The 22,410-nt window shown below is 41.3% G+C and overlaps 1 protein-coding gene across 48 annotated transcripts in view; it reads right to left on the bottom strand.

Moving 5' to 3' along the window:
• The window catches only part of rims2a (regulating synaptic membrane exocytosis 2a), a 133,382-nt gene that overhangs the window by 39,551 nt on the left and 71,421 nt on the right, over window positions 1–22,410 (bottom strand). For 17 of the 48 annotated variants that reach the window (XM_034609952.1, XM_034609953.1, XM_034609955.1 and 14 more), the window contains 14 exons: window positions 18,341–18,552; window positions 16,949–17,068; window positions 15,498–15,597; window positions 15,189–15,312; window positions 15,023–15,069; window positions 14,688–14,800; window positions 13,595–13,642; window positions 11,245–11,375; window positions 10,722–10,914; window positions 10,318–10,471; window positions 8,209–8,277; window positions 5,518–5,656; window positions 4,973–5,074; window positions 2,525–2,641 (listed from right to left, as the gene is read on the bottom strand). In XM_034609952.1, the coding sequence (XP_034465843.1) occupies window positions 2,525–2,641; window positions 4,973–5,074; window positions 5,518–5,656; window positions 8,209–8,277; window positions 10,318–10,471; window positions 10,722–10,914; window positions 11,245–11,375; window positions 13,595–13,642; window positions 14,688–14,800; window positions 15,023–15,069; window positions 15,189–15,312; window positions 15,498–15,597; window positions 16,949–17,068; window positions 18,341–18,552 (1,669 nt within the window). Of the gene's footprint in view, window positions 1–2,524; window positions 2,642–3,490; window positions 3,557–4,972; window positions 5,075–5,517; window positions 5,657–8,208; window positions 8,278–10,317; window positions 10,472–10,721; window positions 10,915–11,244; window positions 11,376–13,594; window positions 13,643–14,687; window positions 14,801–15,022; window positions 15,070–15,188; window positions 15,313–15,497; window positions 15,598–16,948; window positions 17,069–18,340; window positions 18,553–18,759; window positions 18,828–22,410 lie in introns of all 48 variants that reach the window. The other 31 variants (XM_034609967.1, XM_034610003.1, XM_034609966.1 and 28 more) reach the window with 11 other exon arrangements.

Genomic DNA, 22,410 nt, shown 5'->3' with positions numbered 1-22,410 from the left:
CTTGTAGAAAACCTCTTTAAGGTGGATGTTTTCATTTCTATGACTTTTAAATGTTGTCGTGCAACTTAATTTGACATTTCTGGTTTCTTGAAATGGTCATATTGTCAACTTACAAGCAATTCTTGGACAATTTGAGTTTCAACATTACAGCGTTGTCTACAATTCTTAACGAGTAGATGAGCTACTTGATCTTCAGGGTGAGTGTGCAGACGGCTGGGCGGCTCATGTGGGCTTTATGGTCCCTGTAGTGAATTGACAGGAAAGTCAGTGCACATCAGCCAGGCAGCATGTGCTGTCTCTCAATATGTGATGGGTGTGTGTTCATTTGCTATCTCTTTGAGGTATAGAGAGAAATGTGAGGGAACAGTGCAGTGTATCTGTACATTGCATATGTGTATTTTCCAGAGAAATGCCCAGCCGTTAATACAAATATTTTTGGCACAGTGAGGATGAAGTTCAGATCTTGTCAGATTGAAGAGCTGTAGGGGAAAAAGAGCTGGTGAGAATTTCAACTGGGAAAATCACTGACAGTGTACGGAATCAGATAATGTTTAACTTTGTCAAGAGAAAAAAAAAAAATCATAAAATGTCATTAAACCAGTGAAAGGAAACCTTTGATTTTAGAGCATGCACACAGCTGGGAAACTGTAAGTATAATATCTTAGTATACTGTACACATTAGGCCCCTCATAAGTCTCACACTTTTTATCTTATACAGTGTTTAAGTCATTTCATTAATTTCATTCTTAGACACAGAAGAAATGTTTGTGTCTGTGTAAAACAAATGCAACTTTTAAAAAGGCGAACAGACACCAAAAGACTAACTTTAATACATTTAAACCATGATTTTGTTGAACATAATTGTGGAAGAAAAGCTTTTGCTTTTAAGTCATTTCTTTAAATTTGAATTAGTACATTCATCTTATGACAGTCTTGTATTGTCTGTGGCCTTTTGCAGTATGAAAAATTGTCCAGTAGAGGAAAAGTCTTTTTTGTCAAACACTAATCTTTCACTAACATAAAGAAGCCTTCAGTTTTCTCCAAGTCTACAGTGATGATCAAGATAATCATTAGTGGGTTCCAATCAAGAGGCTGTTATGGCTGAGGATTTATGGGAAGTGAGAAGGTTATATCAGCTACAAGTCAAACATCTCAAGGTGCATCTCTCTATAGGTGTAATTTGATTAACATAGCAATGATATACAGTATACATATTGCACATTGGAATAACACTGCTCCTTCTATTCTGACTGGTTTCAAGCAGAGTCCAAAATTTTTGTTTTCTTGAAAAGCTGCTGTTTTAATGCTTATACACTAGAAGCTTTGTCAAACTCAAGGTGCACTCTGGGGCGACTCACAACAACATCCAAAACATTTTCTCATGTTCTGGGGAACTGACCTAAATTGAGACAATTGCCAAAAGGCTCAAATTCCACTATTGCTCTTTGTTGCTTATTTTCTTTTCCTTGTTTCCTTTCAGGTTTCAGTATTGCTGTTAGTCTGCCTGGTGCAGAGAGAAAGACACTGTGTAAGAAACAAGGGAGTAGAGGGGAGAGCTACTCTAAACTGGGATGATATCTGCTTTCCTTTTTCTCTCAGTTTAGACAAACAGGAGGGGAGAGAGAAGAAAATGGAGAGCTCTTGTTAATGGCTATCGAGGCTATAGCCTGAGCCTGAAGTCGAGCCAAGCCGGGCCTTAGGGAAACTTTGTGACACTTTAATAAAGTCAGTCAGGCTCTCGGGCTGATTTCTTAAGACTCATCATTTTTTTCCTCCTGGAGAGGAAAGAAATGGCACAAACATCACGTTATTCCTGACTGAAAGCCAGATAGCAGCAGGTAGAAGATTGAAGACTGAGAAAAGTGGAGTCATTTACAGCATTTCTCTGGAGGGGGCAATGTGAGTTCTTTCTTTTTATTGGTGCACCAGAACGCCTGTGTGGGTCCTCCAGGGGATAGATGGGTGTCAGCAGGCCTTTCTTTAGGTGCTTGGAGTGATCGGGCAGCCCATTCTGGCCAGACCCAAGAAGCCAAAGGGCAAAACAAAACTAAAATTGACAAAGCTACTGTGCAGCCCAGAGCCATGCATCAGAGATGCCACTGTATGTGTGAGCAAAAAGCTGCTGCCAGTAGCATGTAAAAACAGGACAACACTTGCGATCACACACACCACTGACCAACGTATTACTGTTGGTATAACGTACATGGGTACATTAACAAGGACGACAATGGAGAAACAGTCAGGTGCTGGCCAGCACTTTACTCGACAACCAGGTAACAAACAGCCAACATCAGCAACACAAATAGCTCCGGGCCTCAACAAACTGAGGCAGTTGTGTACCACTACTGTACGTCTACACAACTTTAGAGCTGTGATGACTCCTTCACAAAAAGCGATATCGGACAGGATATCATTTTCTGTCATCACAAGTACGATCACAGATTAATTAAGGACGGACAAGGGACACCTTGAGGGGACCACAAGATGGTGGATGCACAGTTTCAGCGGATGTGCATATCAATACCTCTCAAAGTCATAGTCGGAGGAGTAGGCGCCCTCAGAATAGGCGCGGGCCATCCTAGTAGAACGCAGTAACCTGACTGCTTCCTCTCTGCAGATGGGGTACATGCGATGGTTGCGGCTGGTGGAAAAATATATATATATATATATCACAACTGGTCAGCATTTAGTTTTTCCCACCAAAGGGGAAGGTAACAAGTTTTTTTTAAAAAGGAACCTGGAAAGGAAGTTGGAATAGACTTTTGAATTCCCATTACAGACACTGTCTGTAATCTGTCTGAGACTTATTAAATCCACAGTGACCTAAACTGAGGGGTAATATATAACTCTACTATACAGGTGTATCCGCTTGTTTGTAGGAGAAACCACCTCTGCTGGACAAAACTTCACAACCATAGAACACTTATCCATTTCCAGTATTGCCATAGTCACTCTCAGAGGAACAAATAAGTTATTTGGTCATATAGGAATCACACTCTCACATGGTCAACATTTGGAGTGAGAAGAGAAGAATGCTAACATGATAATGAGGTGGTGAAAAGATAGTGTAAGCAATGCTGATACTGGATGGATGAAGTGTATGGTCAAAGAATCATCAAGAATCATGTATTTTACTGCTGAAAAGCAACACACATTATGTATATATTCAATCTTCTGCAGAAGAAATATATACTTAAACACCACAACAAAACACTCATGGCATTGACAATGGCCGAGTAAATCAAAGTGACTTCTAAGTGGTATGGCAGTTTAGACTTAGTGAACTTCATGCAATGTCAGAACCTCATGGTGATCACTTGACATTGGCTACAGTGACATAAAACCCTGTGTCAGTGCCATGTGTTCAACACCCAAATGAAAGACTTCCTCGAGAAAACAAAGGATTATGGGCTGGAGTTTTGGGGGTAGGGGGTGATGGAAGCTGGAGGTGCAGAAATGGGGCTTCATGCAAGCTCAGGTAAAAGTCTACCTGGGGTCCCTTTGAGGATCATCAATAGGCTGAGTATGTCTGGTTCGAGGTAGAGTGAGGAAATGGCTGCAACCACATGGAGGGAGGAGAGAAGACAGAGATGGATCTGAGATGGCGCCGAGGAAGAAGCAGAGGAGGAGGAGGAGAGGAGAGAGAGAGAAAGAGCATTGGAGATAGACAGAATCGTAGGCAGACAGATGTAGGGTGAGGAAACTGAGGGAGAGAATGAGAGATTTCTCGTAAATAGAGTGAGAATGCTCATAGGAAAGGTTGATGTAACAGTTACAAAGAGGAGATACAGGCATGGAAGATAAGATAGGCTGAGAAATCGAATGGTGAGGAGATGTCTTCCTCAGCTTTACAACACAGACAGATGAAAGTGGCACACAGAGTACACCACCAGCACTCACAGAGGAAACAATGAATGCCTTAAACCTGCGCTCAGTGTCACAGGACAACGATTTAAAACCATGCACATAACACAGATTTGTTCTTTTACACACACATTTTCCAAGAGCATTTCAAAGAGTAGGAAAACAGTGACAATTCAAAAACAGTTTAAAACAAGAGATTTTTTTTTTAGATTGTAGGAGTTTTGAGACAATTCCAAAGTCCCCATTACTCAATTCCTGTCATTTTCAACTGTTTTCAATAAATAACTGGATGCTGTTAATTAAAGCGGCTGAAATACACTCAAGCGAGCAGTGTCCCAGACAATTTAGATAAGTGCATTTGCTGCGTCTGACACTGATTTAGGCCGAGCCTCTGAAATATCAAATGAAGTTAATTGGACAGGGGGAAGTAGCTGTGGCCTGGCAGTGCCAAGCCTATGATTGGACTCTTGGAGCAACATTTTCCAGCCCTCACAGAAAATAAATGCTGATGGAGGATAACTGACCGCATCGCTTTGACCACCTCTTCCATAAAGATAGGGAGATACATGCAAATACTGCATACTGTACGCAGCATTTACAGTATTGGCTCCAAATGTTTCCTGCATAATCTAAAACGTGTTAATTACTTATCAAAGCAGTGTGTTGCCATCCAAGTCTGGTGTTCACGCAGGATTTTAACTGTCATATAACTTTTCTGATAAATTTGTGAGAGGGCATCTCTTAATAGCGTTACTCTCTCAGGAGTCCGGAGTGTTACAATTTGTATATAATATGGAAGGAAGGCATAGGAAGCAAAAATCAAGATATGAGAAACCCACACCACTGTATCAGGTTTAAAATGATTTTGAACAAATATTGGCAAGGAACAGAGAAAGTTGCTCTTTAAAAGCAGAAACACCCGAGAGGTGAGATCTCACACACACAGTCAGTTTGCTGAGAGTTTAAGGCAAACGGCATCTTGATTTAAGTGTATGTGTGTATAACTGCTCCGTGCATGTCTAGCACTTATGCTTATCAGCATCTGTACATGCATGCCGGGCGCGTGCATGCAGCTGCTGTGCACAAGTGTCAACTGGAGAGTGTGTACCTGTCAGGTGAGTAGTTAGCTTCGGACACACTGTGGTCATCCACTCTAGAGGTGGAGCTGTACTGAGAGGGCCTAAGGTCAAAGGCTGGGTCCAGACTTCTGCTGTGTGATAGAAGTGGACCAGATCACCCCTCTCATAGTTTACACACCACACACGTCCCCCTACTGGCCAGGTGTGGGGGCACATGGCCTTGCATTTAACTAAGGCATTCAGAAGGCATTGGCCTGGAAATCAGGCCAAGCTCAGCAGCACGTGGTGCTACAACCCATTCATTTGATTAATGGGTGATTCCTTTCAAATTTCTCATTTTTCAAGAGTAACTTGGAATACATTATCTTTCAGTTCAGCTGCTAAAGCCTCTATTTCCCTACATCTATCAAAATGTTCTTAGAAGTTAAGGCATCCTCCTCCAGATGTTCATAAAAGACAAAGAAATGGTGTAAAATACATCATCATCACATGAAAACAATCATAGCAAACACAAAAAAATATACATGCATATACTGTCACGGGTCAGTTCAGTGGCAGACTGAGCATTAGTTACCTGGAGGGCGGGGGAACGCTGGGAGAGCGTGACCGTGCCCTGTTTATATCAGCTGACCGAGAGCAGTGGTTAGATGACATCACCTGCTCAGGGACCGACAACGTGGAGCTCTGGAAGTCTCTGCCATTCGACCGGTAGTCTGACATCGGGACAAGCGGAGACAAGACAGGTTTTTAGATGGTTTTTCATTCACTTACTAAAACATATAGATACACATCCAGTTGAACCACACCCATAACCTCAGAAGAAACAGAAAGTCATGCTGCTCATTCTGCTGAGTCTCCATATTTTAAAATGGAAAACTAGATTCTAGTAAAGGTGCAGTTGATCTGCTGTGTTAACATTGTGCATTTAACATGAAAATAGCCTTTCAAAAATCTGAAATATTATAATGAATTTTCCCTGCAAGACTGATTAGTCCATTTAACTTGAAAGAGTTCATTAACTGATAATCAGACATGTCTAGAGGCCGTGGTTATGGTCAGTGCTTGGCTCTGTAAACGTTGATTGATATTCAATAGAGTGTATAGCACATTCAAATTAGTTAAAGAAAACTCTCAGGTTGGAAAAGAAGCAAAGGTAAGAAAAATGGGAGGTTATACGATAAAGAAATGTTGGCCTTCACACAAGGAAGTTTGATACATTATTACCATACAATATTATTTTTGATGCAGCGTAGAGGATCAAAGCAGCTAATTTAAATCTTCAACATTTCTCCAAACAATTCAGATCAATCCTGATTACAAGTGGAAGCAAGTCAAATTACAAAATGCCAAAATGTGTAATTTCACACCCCAGCCCAGTCTCTTTGTTTCTTTTATAAACCAAACATAAAACCAAGAATAAATGAGTCCTTTGCCACACATTTGCTTCATTATGATGCATATTAGGTTCAACAGAGAAAACATCTGCCGTTTCTAAACAGCAGCTCCAACACAGAGCCTCCTGCAGCTGAGCAATTAACTCCCATGTACAGCCAAATGAAGTCTATTCTTCCTTCTGACATGTGACTTCATGCATGAGTACAACCTGCCTGTTAAGCACATATAAAGTAGAGAACCTTTACCGACAATTAAAAGGATTTAATGAGAAGCATGGGCTGCGTCAGTGCAGATGGAGGGAACAGAACTGAGGGTCAGAGCAAGATTAAATATGCTATGCTTTTAAAATTCTTCTGCATCAAAAAAAACTTAAAAGCAGCAATTGTACTTTGAAAGACAAGAACACACAAGCGAAGCCTGTGCAGTAATGATTAGTGTCCACTTCTGCTGTACTGTATGTACCAGACAATTAGACACCTGGCAGTGGGTGTACGGTTAAATAAAATGCACTGAAAATGATTTTCTTTACCACATTTGGAAATGATAGCATCAGCAGTTCAATGCAAAAGCTGCACGATAAATGAGATGTGGTGGAGGGTGTGACCGGAGCTGAGCGAAGGGGTATTCCCTTCACTGGACTGGCATGGTGAGGCGGCGAGAGGCTGATGAGAATGTTTAAGTGTCTGAAGGAGGATTCCCCTCAGCTACGGTATCAGGCTCTTCCCTTTTCCATCTGTCAGTAACTGACTCTATTCATTTCTTCCTTCACTCTATTTTTATTTTTTGTGTTTTGTCACTCTTCTTCTCTGTGGCCTGAATGTGCTAACTGAGATGTGAAACATTACCACACGCTGGACGAAAAATAAAGGCAGTTATGTCTTTATCCTAGATACTTTCCTGCAAACAAGGTCTTTTTAAAGTGTGCTCTTAAACAGAACCCCAGCTCCCCCAATTGTTAGCTTGAAAGACTAATGTAATCTTGTATTGTTCTATGGCGCAGTTACCTATTTCAGCATAAATTTATTCAGGGTGGATATTTTAGACACATTTCAAGTGCTACTCAGTTTTTACACTCTTGTTGCCTTTTTCCTGGACGTAGAGCTGCCTCTCCTTTTCTGAGTATTGGTGAGTACAGCAAAACAGCAACTAGCAGTGCAGAGGCAGACAAAAGCTCAGTGTTCGCTCACCGTGCTGCTGCTGATGGGCTGCAGCATGTTACCATGCGGATACTAATGGTATTTGTAAGCTGTTCAGTCGTGGCAAGTGTTTGACAGATGCTGACATGTATGAAGATAACTGAGTTCACCATAAAAGGAAATGACCACGAAATGTATGATACCTATGGTAACAACAAATCTGTGAGGATGATACCTTATATGTATTTAAGTAAATGTAAAAAATCTTGTTTCCCAACAAACTGTTTGTTACTTTACCCTCAGACTCTTTTAATTGGGAATATATTACCTCCCCAAGGAGGTAACTTCTTTTCATCTGCACTGGTTTGTCTGTCTGTCTCTTTTTTATTTAGCCGGATGATGCAAAAACAGATCCAGGAATTTATTTTCTATAGGGCGCTTTTCAACATTTTAAGATTTCACATTTCAGATAATAATGCATGAATCTTTAAGAAAAAAAAATTAGGCATGTGTAGGGGACTGATATTTATGAGTGTGTACAATTTTGTGCAGATCCCCCAAAATATATCTGGATCCCCCATTTCCAGATATATTGAGATTAAATGTGGTTTCATGACTGTTGTGCACTCTCTTAGTGTGGTTTTAGTTTTAAAGATAATATTCACTTGTGCTGCAGATTAATTAATTCCCATGTATCAATAGTCGTGGATGTTAATATGACCACAGTATATTACCTGTTATTACCCCAACACCATCTTCACAATCGTAGTCTGAGATCTCACTGTCACTTATCCTCTGGGATCCTTTCAAATAAAAGAGAAAGAGAGACCCATTGGAACGTGAAAGGGAGGAAAAAGAGGTACACGATAGAGTTACGAGAGAAAGAGATGGATTGGGAGAGGGGTAAACAGGGAAAAGTCATTCACATTCCCTGGTTCATTCATTCAGTGGCACAGTACTGCATGTTTGTATCGTGCCTCTCTGGTCTGTCTCTATATTAATTGTTAACCCTCTTAACCCTCCTTCAAGATAATGTTGTGTTTACATGTGTTTAATATATGTGACAGCTTAAACAAATAATGTTGCATTTCACTGCTCGACCTCACCAAAAACAGCAGATCGCTCTTCATCTGTACCACGACACTTTTAAATGCCACACTGTGTCACTCCATTTACATGTGAAGGCAAAGGTGGGAGACATGATACGGCTTTACAGCTCTTTCTTCATCCTCCCCAGCTGCTTTATCACCTCGCTCCTGTACCCTCTCTTTCAAGTATGATACCCTCCCCGCAGCCCTGCCCATTGCCTTCACCGCTCAGTCGACTTAAATCAACTGGACACGTGTGCTTTTCTCTAGAAATGACAAGTGCTGCACTCTGGCAACCTCTCATCTCAGTTGGCTGGAAACTTTTTACAGCTGTCAGCTCTTTCACCTCACACTAACGCAAACGCCCAGAAAATCGTCCTGGTGTGGAAGCAAGCAAGCCTGAAGGGTCTGGTGAAGGCAGCACAGTGAAGCACAGTTATCTAAAGCCCATTCACCACTGACTGGCCACAGAATAGGAAAGTGGTGAGAGGAGAGAGCAATGAAATGAGCTACAGTATTTTGGCTATTGCATAGAGGAAATATAAAAAATAATATATAATGCACAAAGATAATCAAAGCTTTCTGTTTGGTTTCTCTTAGTTGAATATGCCACCACTGTTTCAGATGATTCAAATTAAGTATGAATACAAAAATAGAAAGTATCACACCAGCAGTAGAACAATTGACCACATCCCATCACAATTTCATGAACATATTCACATCCAAAACACACAAACACAAGAAAGTCAGAATGGGCTGCAGACATTCCCCAACAACATTTTATACAATTATCAAAGGGAAAATATTAATCAGGGGCAAAATAATAAATTATACAGAACATGACACAGGAAAAGCAAGTGGACGCAGTCATGTTGTACTGTGTCTGGCAGGTCGGGCACTGAGTTTTCAAAACACCACTTTAGGATGAGGATCAAGTGCATTTTCTGTTGAGGGTTGCAAGGTGGGATCACGGCATATTCAAAGGGTGAATACACAGAGAGGCAGAGACCACTGTGTCCCAAATCTCTCTTTCCGTGGAGCGTGCACATATTTGCTACCCTGAGTGGATTTCAAACGAGTGGTGTACAATTTACACCAGCTCACCACATTGAAATCCGTGTAAGGCAGCAGAGGCGTGCGCCCTCCATGGGAAAAGGTGGGGGGGGGAGAATCAGGGCATGAGGAGGCGTCTTTCAAACAGGAAAGGAGAACACTCAGATGCCCCATGGAGCAGCACTGCCTGCGTGTGCAGGGGTCCTTTACCTGAGTTGTATGAATATGAGCCTTTGTCTGTAAAAGCAGAAGCAGTAAGGTTGATGTAGCATGGATGACAAAGACAAAACACGCATCAACTACACATAAAGCTTTAATAAACTAAAGAAATAAAAGGAAAGCAATATTAGGAGTATTATTATTATTAGAAATATTAAAAATGTCTAGATCTATTATTTCGTCTACTTTCCAAGGTACTTTTTGTGAGTATGACAGGGATGTGTTTTACTTCAGGTAAAAGAGTGAACCCCAAGGCTGAGTCAGTTATTTGGAGCCTGAAAAATACTCACTACATTGCTCCATATCTTTGTCAGCTCTTTATTACTAACACTTTACTGAAAATCAGTTGAAAAAGCTATTGCTGTTACTGACTTTGTACTTCATAGTTTCACATTTTTTTGTCATCTATAAAAACAATTTGCTGCTGTTTTCAGCACAACACTTAGAGTTTTGTGACGTGTCAGGAATGAAGGTGGGACGTACTCTGCAGCCGCCTCGTTGGACTCTCTCCGTGGAGCTGCCTGCGCTGCGTGTTCGGGGAGGCACGTGGGAGTGGGATGGAGGATACGTCGTGTGTTTGGAGCTTGTACCAGTGTGGCTCGTCGTCCAGGAGAGCCGTCTCCAGCTCAATCAGAATCTATCAGAGAAAAACAGCCATGAGCTACAGTGAGAGTCAATCCCAAAATATCCCTTCTCTCTTGCTCAGGTGTGTTAATTCATCGTAACAGTTCTACACAGAAAAATTCCCTGTTCATGTTGGACAAACACTAGACGGTCAAAAACCTTGAAATGGCCAAGAGCTTCATTAAGGCTTTGACCGTATTGGAGATGCTGAGCTGAGATACTGTCAGTGAGTGTCCCTGATGGGTGGGGTTTGGTTTTCTTACCTCCCCCAGGAATTCGCTCTCCTCCTCCCTCAACCTGGCCTGGTCCCACAGTGTGATCTCCAGCATGCGCTCCCGAAACTCCCGCCGGTGCACCGGTGAGTACATAAAGGTCTGGTTCCATTTGGGCTCTAAGGATTTCTTTACCGTTTTTGTTCTCCTCTTGCTTTTGTCGCTGGAGGAACAATAATTCAAACTGTTTTTATTTACAACCATGGTAGAGAAGAACCACGAGTACAACAGGTCAATAGCAGCACACAGGACAGAGCACAGCAATGGGGCATGCTGATGAGAATGAGCTGGTAAGACCACTGTGCCGATCTTTCTGACAAGGTCCACTTCCTGTATTCGTTATCAGAGCGTACGAGAGACCTCCTTCAAAGATACAAAACTACACCAAACGACCAACAGAGTAACTAGACACATCCAATTCAATGCCTTTCTGAATGCAATGAAATGGGATGGTATTACATCAGTGTGCTGGCTAACAGGCAGATCAGTAAATGGTAACTCTTCTTATTCTTACCTTCTATCAGGGAGGAAATAGATTTTGACGTAAGGGTTCCTGGGCCGGCCGTCTTCCCTGGGGGGCAGATCTTTGGCGCCCAGGATGGTGACGATTAGTTGATGGCCCACTTTGTCATACCACAGTTTGACCTGCAGGGGCAAAGCAGAGACATCCTGCTGAGGGACAGATCAGGGTCAATGGGAGTAAAAGAGGGAATAATGCAGGAGAAGACAACTGCATTTAGAAATTGAGTAATTATATATACATTTGTGTTGTTTATTAATGCCTAAAGCGACAGTTCTTGTCTACAGCTTAGGTCTTCTCCTGTATTTACCCTTTAGAGGAAAGGAAGAAGATGTCTACCTGCCAAGATGATGTTAGGTCACATGCTTGGTGGGAAAATGTATCAAAGCTTAAGAGTTGAAACGTGGAACTACGTGTCATTGTTAATATGATATGCTAATGCTAATGATGTCAAAATAAGATCATACGTTTTGAGTGATGTTTTAGTCTCTATGTTTAGAGATCCTACTTTAGAGACAAGACATGTGTTTTTTCCTTGTGTGCATGGTGTATGTGGTTATGTTCCCTTCATGGATACAGTTTATTGAATGGAACTGAATGCAGCTGGCCTGAATGTCCTTTTGACTCAAGGCAACATGCTCTAAAGGTGACAGCATGTGCTCCGTTGAAACAACATGGTCTACCAGTGGTGTTGATGATGCATCTAATAATGCTTTTTCAGATAGTCAATGGGCATTGATGCAGAGAAATCAATCATGCTGTTGCAAGAGGAATCAAAGACAGTTCACACTAAAAGGGAAGTATGGACTCCAAAGAGGACACTTAGAAGAAGAAAACGTCCAACAGAGGCCTTAAAGGAAGTAGATGAAATGAGAAAAATATAACTTCTAAGATCTTGTCCATACTTCTTTAAAAACGTGATAATGAAAAGGGTCTGCGCTGTTTAAAACTACCAGCTACACATGCAGCAACGCAAGAGAGGGCATCCAAGACGAGTCAACAGATCTGGTGTTTGCAAAAACAGACAGCAGGAAAGTAAATTGCACCAAATTATATCTAAACGTGTAGTCCACCAAAAAATATCACATACTGCAAAATATGAATAAATTGTCTTTGTGTGCAGTGGTAAAGATATTTCTGAACCACAGTCATCATGGAAGCTGTATGATTGGATTATGTGTGGTAACATCGTCCAATTGTAAACTGTGCAAATACACATTTGAAACATGTGCACTTCTCCAAGAGTACAAACTTAAGCAAACACACAAGCTCTAACGTAAACAATGTGTGCCTCAATTCTAATTCTACATCATGTGTTTAGACACTAATAAATGTAAAAAATATCTCTCAGACAGCCTCAACCTTTATTATGCGTAGTAACAATATTTAGTTTTTTGGGCATACTCTTAGATACTCTTAGAACAATATTCAAGAATAATGTCAGCGAGATATAAATATCCAATGCTCCAAGGAGTAAATGTTACCTTAAGACTGACTGACTCAAGAAAACAGTTACACAAAGTGATAAGTAAAACACTTATAACCAAATAAATAAATATCCAATGCTCAAAGGAGAAAAAGCCTGACTTACTCAAGAATACACTAAGTGATTATGAAACACAAACCATAGAAACAGTCTGCTATTTTATTTTTACCAAATATATTTGATATATACAATGAAAGATTAAAAGAGTGGGGTAAAATCTGTGTAGGTCTGCTTGATTTAAAGTTTCTTATTTGGGAGGCAACATTGGATTATTCTTCAACTCTCAAATGTAAAGTAAAATGCTTGGCTTTCAAATCAGGACGGTCAACTTGGTGACTTCATGAAACTACACACCCATCAACAACACTTCCAGCTCACACATGGAGGAGACCTTCTGTCGATGTGTGCAGGGTTAGACTCATTGAGGCCTGAGCTCATGTCACACTGAAGCAGAGAACAACCCAAGAAAATGTGAAAGTGCCAACTTCCTGCCTTGCCGTCGTGGAGATCCCAAATAAAAATTACAACACAAGATGTGGTCAGTCGCTGGACTCAGTAGAAGATGTCAGGCAATGGAAGAGTGTCTGTTCAAATGTTTTCAGATTAGTTGAGCATGCGCCACCTAAGAATAATGATGTGAATGGGTTAAAATGAGTAATAATAGCTGTCATCCGAACAGTGATACCAAGAAATCAAATAGAAGAAAAATGACACAATGCACTGCACTGAAAGGGAAACTTGAAGCTGCCATTTCCCCGGGAATGCATTTTCCAAAATATGGAAACAGAAAAGAGGCCAGTCAACAGTCAATGAGCAAAGACCAAATAGAGATTGTGCCCTGCAGACAGGGCCCATTACCTGGACCCTAGGGGTAAAAGGCGTTGTTCTTCTACTAAGGCTTTGGCTCTGGATAAGCAAAATTGAACGGCAAAAAAGAAAAGAACAGAAAAGAAAATACAATAAAACCAAACCCCACAATACAACAACAAAAACTCACAATACACTCTAAACACAACAACAGATGTTTGCAGTCTAAGGTGGGAGATTTAGGTCAGTAAGTGTGGTATTCTTCACCTTGCATTTTTATCTTTGGTTCCCTTCCTCTTTCTACTTTATCAAAGATTACTTCTTTGCTCTGTTCTTCATAGACCCTTTGAGCAAATGATCAATGGCTCACAATTATATCTCTCTTTCTTCTCTGGACCTTTTCTCCTCTGCTTCAGAGCTTGCGTCACAGTGACGTTAACCCTCCTCAAACAAATTTAGGAACCGCTCCAAAAATATTACAAAGACGCTTCTTTACTGTGTAGAATTACTCATCAGGCACTGCAGCTCTTTCATTCGGTGAACTCAACTGCTTCTGTGATTAGCTTTTCATGGATTTCAAGATCAACCCTACAGAATATATGAACAGATAAGAAGGCAAGAAAGGTTTCATAAGATGCAGGGCTTATTCTGATTGACGCACAGGATGCGGTATATGTTTATGTGGTCCTAAGGACTCAATGGGACGGACTGAATGTTTACATTCAATCCCAGTGGCAGACAAACCCAACATTTTCTCATAAATATCGATGTTGTGAGAGAGGTGTTACCCAGATGCTAAAGGTATTTCCCCTGTGGATCCTAACTTTGAGTGTTGATTTATCTCTTGCTTTAATGCAGCCTTTTACCCATTCACCCCAAGAGGGATTTTATACTAGATAATGGACAACACACACACAGTAACCTGATCTATAACCCTGTGCTGGGTTGGTAAAGGGCCAGCTGAACAGGCAGAGAGAGAGGAGCTGTGCCTGGTTGCCCTAACAATTATTTAACATAGGATTTTATTCATATTCTGAGTCAACATTATGCTCTCTAACCAATTCATATGACTCGAGCACTAGCAATCAAACAATACAGTGGCTCCAGAGGATCTCACATGTGTTGTCATGCTGAGCCCACTTACTGAAAGCTGTCCTGACAGGTACTGGGGGGCGTCCCTCAGCATACTGGGACTCATGGGGGATGTGACGGAGATGGACGGACGATCCATCTTCTGAGACTCAAAAGAACTCGAACCTGACAGAGTGCAGGGGAAAGTGATTAGATTATTAAATAGTGATGTTGGTTGTAGTTTAAGTAACATGACGACATAAAACAAGAGAGGGGGGGATAGAAAGACACACACAAGAAGAGAGAGGACAAGAGATCAGAAAAACAGACGTAACTCTCTGAGACATTTCCTTTACTTGATATTTTTGGGCAGATGTGATAAAATGGGATAATGAGATAATGACTCACTTGATTCCAGTTGTGCATGTGTGCTGTCTGGTATCCTTGGAATATCTCTGCAAGAAAACAGAACACAGAAAGCGTGTGAGAAGAAGGGGATGGGGAGGATCAATCTGCATACATAACGTCCTTGGCAGAGTTAAGTATGTGTGTGTCATTATTTGTGAGCTCTCACCCTATAGGCCGTGAGACCACCAACTCCACCTGCGGCTCAGGCTTGGATTCTAGTATGATATTGTAAACTTCTTTAAATGTGGCTCCTTGTAAAAGCTTCCCATTCCACTCCAGAACCTGGTCACCTGCAAAAAACATCAGAGATACTCAATATCACATGAAGTGATTCAAACTGTTGTGCAGGCACTGTATGTGCATCTGTGTTGTCAAACTTTGGAACATATCATTACATGCTTATAGAACATCCTGAATACTACTAAATTCTCTGATTTCACTTCCATACATGGAATATTAGGTCTGTTTTTAATACCTGGTCTGAGGTGTCCAACAGTGTCTGCTAGACTTCCTCTCCTCACTTTAGTGATGAAAGCACAAAGTCTACCAGATTCTGTCATCTTGCCTCCCACCACCTGTAGAAGCAGAGAGGGTACAGGAGTTAGCAATGAAGCACAAGTGTAAACTTCACTTGGCTCTGAGGGTTACTGTAACCAAAGTGTTACTGTGCCATGTTAACTCTTCATGGTAAATATGTAGAGCACAAAGACCCCCCACCACACACAATTTCCTGTTGATGTCACTGCTTTAGCTTTTGCCTGTAAGGTATGAGTCCCCAATAAAAGCATGACAAGTAGAGGGTCAATGGTAAAAGTGCATCTCAGTTGTTTTTTTTTAAGTATCCATGGTTATGTTTCATTCCTCAGAGACACACTCGGATGCTGCTCCATGATGTGCAGGGCCCTGGGCGAGAGCTGTACTGTACAGTTCGAAGCTGTCGTACTCCACTCTCCTCAGCTTACATGGGCATCATACAAATAAAAATCCTTCTTAATGGCAGCTGAATGCCAACATACAAAGGAGCTTAGGGAAGTCTGCTAAATGAAATGGCTTTATGTAACAGGCGGGAGAGAGAGAGGGAGAGAGAGAGGGAGACGGGCAGCGAGGGCAGGGCTGGCAGCCTAACTGATGGACTGACAGGCTGGATAGCCGAGTTGGTTGGCTGCTGCTGAGCCGACAGAAACGCACAGAGGCACTGAGCAGACACAAACATGCCATTTCAGGAGGCTCATTCAATCAGTAATGATTTTTCCCCATCTTGCTGCTCACTGTTCTCCCTCCTCACGGCCCACTGTGCTCCTCTGGACTTTAGTTGCCCAGCTTTTTTATCTACCAGTGTGCACCGCCCACAGATTTATGCAACAGCTAGACAACAAGAGAAGAGAAACCAATATCTACAACAATACTTAGTATTTAAATGCTTTGGCAAGGCAGTGACTGCGATGAAATTAAACACTGAAGGTTTAAATCAATACAAAATATGTAATCATACAATATAAGTAAATATGTGGAGATTGTGATGGGACGATCCAAGACATACACACTGCTATAACTACTCAAATTAGATATTTCATTTTTGGTTGTGGACTGACTTGCTTCGTCCGAGAGGCTGAACACTAATTTAGTTCACTAAATTAGCTCAATGTGAGTGCATAGAGAAAATTATAGATCTCAAAATCAACTACTGCCTTTTAAATTCATCATGAATATAATCAAGTCACTAATGAAAATTTATATAGTAACACATGATGTAATCAATAACTAATTAACGAAACGATAACGAAAATTAGTAAGACACACACAAACAGAAATCACAGCTACAAAAGAATTGATGTTAACATGGAAGTATATAATCAGTAAAGAATCACATGAAGCCATCAGATTTCCACAGAACTCTCAGGTATGACAGACATATGATAAACTCACCTTCAGACCAAGCAGAGCTCCTGAGTCTCGAGGCACACTTCCATCTTTCATTCGCTTGTTGAGCAAAATTCGCCCTATTAGGCGATCCCCATCTTTGGACGGCTGCCACGTCACCGGGTGCTACAAGGTCAGAGCAACAACACACCTTTCGTTTAACAACTCATCCACTTGAATTTGATCACTTAAGACCAAAGTAGACAACTGTTCATAGTGAAAAGAGGGCATGGGGGTAGTATTTATTCACTCAGGGAAGAAGGTTCACACAAACTCTGTTCACTCATCAAAACTTTAGTATTTTTATGTTTTAGTCAACAACATGCTCAATTAAATTTAAATGAAGGAATGTTATGTTCCTCAGGGTAATCCTGGACAAAACAAATCTCATAAATACAACTCGACAGTAGTATTAGGTGTTATATCCAGAGCTTGTGTGAACCTGCCGGCGTGAAGGTGGAGTGAGCTTCATGCAGCGCCCCATGCAGAGTAAAGCAAGCAGCCACAACACTCCTCCTCAAACCAGCTCTTCAAACTGGAGCAGGAAGACCGGAGTCTCGCTCCGGTTCTTCACTACACACATACAACCACCATCAAGTGGAGTAGTGAGGGGATAGCAGACAATGAAGAAAAAGGGGGAAAATATAATCTATGATACAAGAACCAATGAGGTAGACTGTGAGGCGTAAGTTTAAAGAAGGATGAAGAACAGAAATCACAGAAAAAAGCCATGAGACACAGATAGGGTGAAGTCACAGATGCAGCAGTGGAAGGGAAAAAAGAAAACCAAATGTTTTATTTTTTTGTGCAAAACAAGTCCAATCTTCCCTGTTTTGTGCTTTTACAATAATTTGAGTTTTGCTATAGAAGTGAATGGAAAGTTGGGCAGGGGCAGGTTCTGTCTGGACTGGGTGCTGTGGGGTAGGGCAGCAGAGTGAGAGGGACGGGCCTGAGTAAAGGTGTTCCTACTGCACTAAACAGGACCGCTGCAGAGCAAGAACACAACATACGGAGGAGAACGAGCATGCAACTAGGAGAGACCCACATTCCTGTGTGCCATGACAAACAGAGAGGTTGTGCGTCAATGCGTTTCTTTAACAACTACTGTAAGATGTGTAGTTTCTGTTTAGGGAGCAAAAAACAGCAAGTACAAGTAGCAAGCAAAGAGGGTGCCCCCAAAAGACTTTTTCGGCAACACCGAGCAAGGTGGAGCCAAAAGTAACCGAAAAATAAAAAGGAACGAAATCGCAAGAGAAATCAATTTATACAACGTGAAATAAAATAAAAAATAACAAACATCTCACCTATTTACACTTAGTGACAGAGAGCAAACAAAGACTGGATGGGTAGGTTATAAATAATAATAATAACAAAATGCAGGCTAGATTGTCTCAGTACCTTCTCACTATGGCTATGCTCCTCGTTTAGGGTAGTGCTACTGCACGTATCAACTCCCGAGTCTTTAACCTGCGGTTCACACCATGCCAAGTCCTCTTCAAATGAGTGTCCCCCAAAGCGCACCATTTTCTTTTGCCTCTCAGATAAGGTGTGTGTCGGCTCGGACATAAATGCCTGCTCAATAGTTTTTCTTTTTCCCCTTTGACTGTCCCCTACAGGTGTGGGATAAAAACAGAAAGAAAAACAGAAAAACAACATGCAAAGGTGTAAATAAAACGAAGGAAACATGAAATGACAAAAGACTCTAGGAGAAGGGGGTTGGGGTTGGGGAGACAGACAGAGAGAGAGAGAGAGAGATTGGGGTTAAAAGGCAGGAGGGAGGGGGGAAGGGGGTCAAGGCAGGGCTCCACATGTCTCACCAAAGACATTGGGGAGGCCTCGCTGCTATGCCAAGACGCATGGTCCCACCAATGGCCATCCAAATCTCCTGTAAGGTGGTGAGGGGTGGGGGTGAGGGTGCACATACACAAGAGAGGACAGCGAGAGGGACCGGTGAGGACACCACAAACCACGACATACATACATTAACACACGCACATATTACACTTTCAGGACTAAACAAGACGTCCAAACACTCACACACATTCAAACACTGCTCAAACTGAAAAGGTGATCATCATGTGCAACTCTACGGTCCCTGTGTGGAGAAAGAAAGATGCAACAATAAAGTATCAGTAATCAATACTGATTTGACCACCTCAACACTGTACAGTGAGGAAAAGACACAAGCCCACAATCATTCTCTGACACAGAAGCCTCAGGACATAGTTATAATCCAAAACAAGCTGTGAAGTCTATCAAGGCAGCTGAAGTCATCGTGCCTCATCTGTTCCGCCAACACATCACAGGAAAACTCTAAAGGTTCAGTGTGTAAGATTTAGTTAAAAGGGATCTATTGGCAGAAACTAAACACCTTTGGAGTTTTTATGACAACTGAAGGCTGCCACAGGTTCTCGTTCATGTTTGGAAGAGGGGGCTGAGGTGAGGGGTATTCAGCTGCAACATGCAACTTCACCACTAGATGTCACAAAATTCTACACACTGAACCTTTAAAGGTACTTCATTTAAATTGAACACAGACAGGAGCAGAAACAATTTAGTTTCCATTATAAGCACATTGAGACTTAAAAACGTTTGAAATGTCAAATTAATAAACATGTTTTGAGAATATCTCAACAGCTGATAATTCTTCACTTGCTCATTCCTTTCTCTGCTGAAACCCGTAACCACTTTCATTATCATTTATTTATTTCCAGACTGTTTCAAAAAACTCTTTGCTGGGTCCTTCAGTCCAAATCAGCAGACAACGATGCAACAAAGTTAGCATGCTGCTATCTTATCCTACAGTATAGCTGCATTTGCAGGAGGGAGCAGGGCAGCTCTCTAATGTGTTTAACTGGGGATTCAGATTGCTGTGCCACACAGCCTTAACTGACCTCAATCTAAAGTGCACCAGGGAGAGCTTTCAAAGATAGGGCTCTGATTACAACTTCTGTGGTAGCATCCGTGGACACAGACTTGATCATTTCAGACTGGGCATTACAGGAGGATACTGGGACTATTCTGTAAAACTGCTTCATTTTCTCATCAATCCAGCTGAATAGTAAGAGCAGAACTGATGGTGGTAAAATAAGAGGAGGAGGAATCAAGACCTGCAACCCTATTATCTGCTGCACCACATGAAACAGCCACAGTCTGAATATGCAATATTTGACAGAAATATAAACTCACTGTGAGTATTTGACCTGAAAGAAAAGCAGGTCTGCAGAGCTAACTTTGTCATCGTACAGGATTTGCCCTGTTTTCCCAAGTGGATGCACGGAGTAGAGAGATGGAGAGCACTTTCAATTTGATTAAGAGGCTTAAAAATCCAAGCTAATTAAAAAGAGTGAAAAAATATTGGATCCAAAGGTAGAACGTAGATTCCCAATGGAGAGCAGTATAGAGTCAAAGAGGGCTGAGGGTTGAGGCCATCCAAATGGGAAAATGATTTCAGTTGTCTGAGAGGGGCTGGAGTCTGACTGCAGAGAAAGTGAGGATTTCTTTGTCCCGAGACCTTGGTGTGGAGCATATCTCTGCATTTAACATCCCATTATGTGGAGGCTATGGGCATTTAAATGTTACCCGGTTACACTGGCAAGTCATTTTACAATTCAGTAATCAAGTGAATTAAAGCTCCAAGCAGCATTAAAGGGCCCTCGCACCTTGGATGGATCAGCACATGAAAGTTGTGGACATGGATTCTACTTACTGAAATAGTAATGCTGTGTAACATTTCACTTTATATATATATATATATAATATAGATACTCCTGCAGCAACAGTGAAGTAACAATATCAGAAATCAGTCTCTTTAAAGATTCATTGTATAGAATTTTGTGACATCTAGTGGTGAAGTGTCATGTTGCAGCTGAATATCCCTCACCTAAACCTCCACTTCCAAACATGAAAGAGAACCTGTGGTAGCCTTCAGTTGTCCTAAAAACTCAAAAGGTGTTTAGTTTGTCCAGTCAGGGCTACCGTAAAAAGACATGGCGGCCTCTGTAAAGAGGACCGGCTCCTGATGTTGATATAAAGTATTTAAATATAAAGGGCCCATTTATGGGGAAAGAAAACAACAATTTGTATAATTTAGATGAAACACATCACTCGGATGGTTTTATATTGAATTTCTTCCAATAGATCCCTTTCACCTAAATCTTACATGCTGAACCTTTAAGTGCTAAAATTGTCTTTTAAACACATATCATTTTACACATGGCAAAGAGTGAATTCCCTCGGAGAGGTTTGTTAAAGTAAAGGTGTGGCAATGGCAAAAGTCTCTTATAGATGGGCTTCCCGAACCAGAAGAGATGCTGCTGTAACAAATACACAAAACTTTGTTTATAATTCTTGATATTTTCAAAGTTTCACTGAATACTAGAAATAAACGCTGCATTTTAATGACTTCTAAGTCTTTTACTACAGTTCAGCATTACTCTTAAACTTGCTGGGCCTGATTCTGGCAATTTAAGTTCCTGCTATCAGTCAGTTACATGCTTTTCACAGGAGATTGTACCTGCTCACCAAAGTTACAGAGAGCCACAGACATTTAGGGTGAGGAGTGGGTTGTCCCCACTCCAAGTCAGTGAACCATCAAACTTATTCTAAAGCTTAAAGGTAAAAAAAATCCTTCAGTGTGTTACTTTTGACAATTTTGGTGCATGGGCCCAAATTAAGAAATTGGTCCTAATGAAATTGCCCTTATTAAAGCATATACAGGATAAGTAATTTAACATTACAGAAACCTATTTGGTGCTGTCATGAAGTATGCAGCTGTACTGAACCATGGAGCCGCGGGCATAGGTAAGGTTGTCTGAAAACAGCAGCCCTTGAGCAATATACATCACATTCCCCACACTTCACTAACTCTGCAAAGAGCTGTAGAACCTAATGGATCTATACAAGGCAACCCTCCTTCAGGCATTATCTGGCCAAGGATTCAATCTCAGGGAAATCAGGGAAGTCTGATGGAAAGGCATAAAAATAGACTGCATATGCTTCTAAGTGTACAGGACGAGGCGATATGGGACTGACGCACACAGGGGTCAAGAGGAGGGGATTTTTGATATGAAAAAAAGACGCTGCATAGAGGAAGAACCCTGTGTAAAGATAGTGGCACTGTGAATAAATGCAGCCACAACTTCCAGTCCTCTAAAAAAACACACAAGTGATGGAGGAATGCAGGTCCTAACATACTGACGATGTACATCCTGTTTTCTATAATAATTAAGAATAGTAAAAGCTTCTTACAACTTGAGTCTTACTGTCACAGAGTTGTCCTCTCCTATTGATTAGGATAACAGCGTACTCAAAGCTTTTCGTACAAGTATTTGTACAACTAACCGTATTTGTACAACTAACCATATTATATATGACAACTTAATTTGTTGACACAAATATTGCCTCAATACACTGACCTGCCCATCTGGAACAACATGAGGTTCAGTATCTTCTCAGTTTGACAAGTG

The sequence above is a fragment of the Hippoglossus hippoglossus genome, chromosome 16, assembly GCF_009819705.1.
Source record: "Hippoglossus hippoglossus isolate fHipHip1 chromosome 16, fHipHip1.pri, whole genome shotgun sequence".
NCBI lineage: Eukaryota > Metazoa > Chordata > Actinopteri > Pleuronectiformes > Pleuronectidae > Hippoglossus > Hippoglossus hippoglossus.
This window is presented reverse-complemented; position numbering and strand designations above follow the sequence as displayed.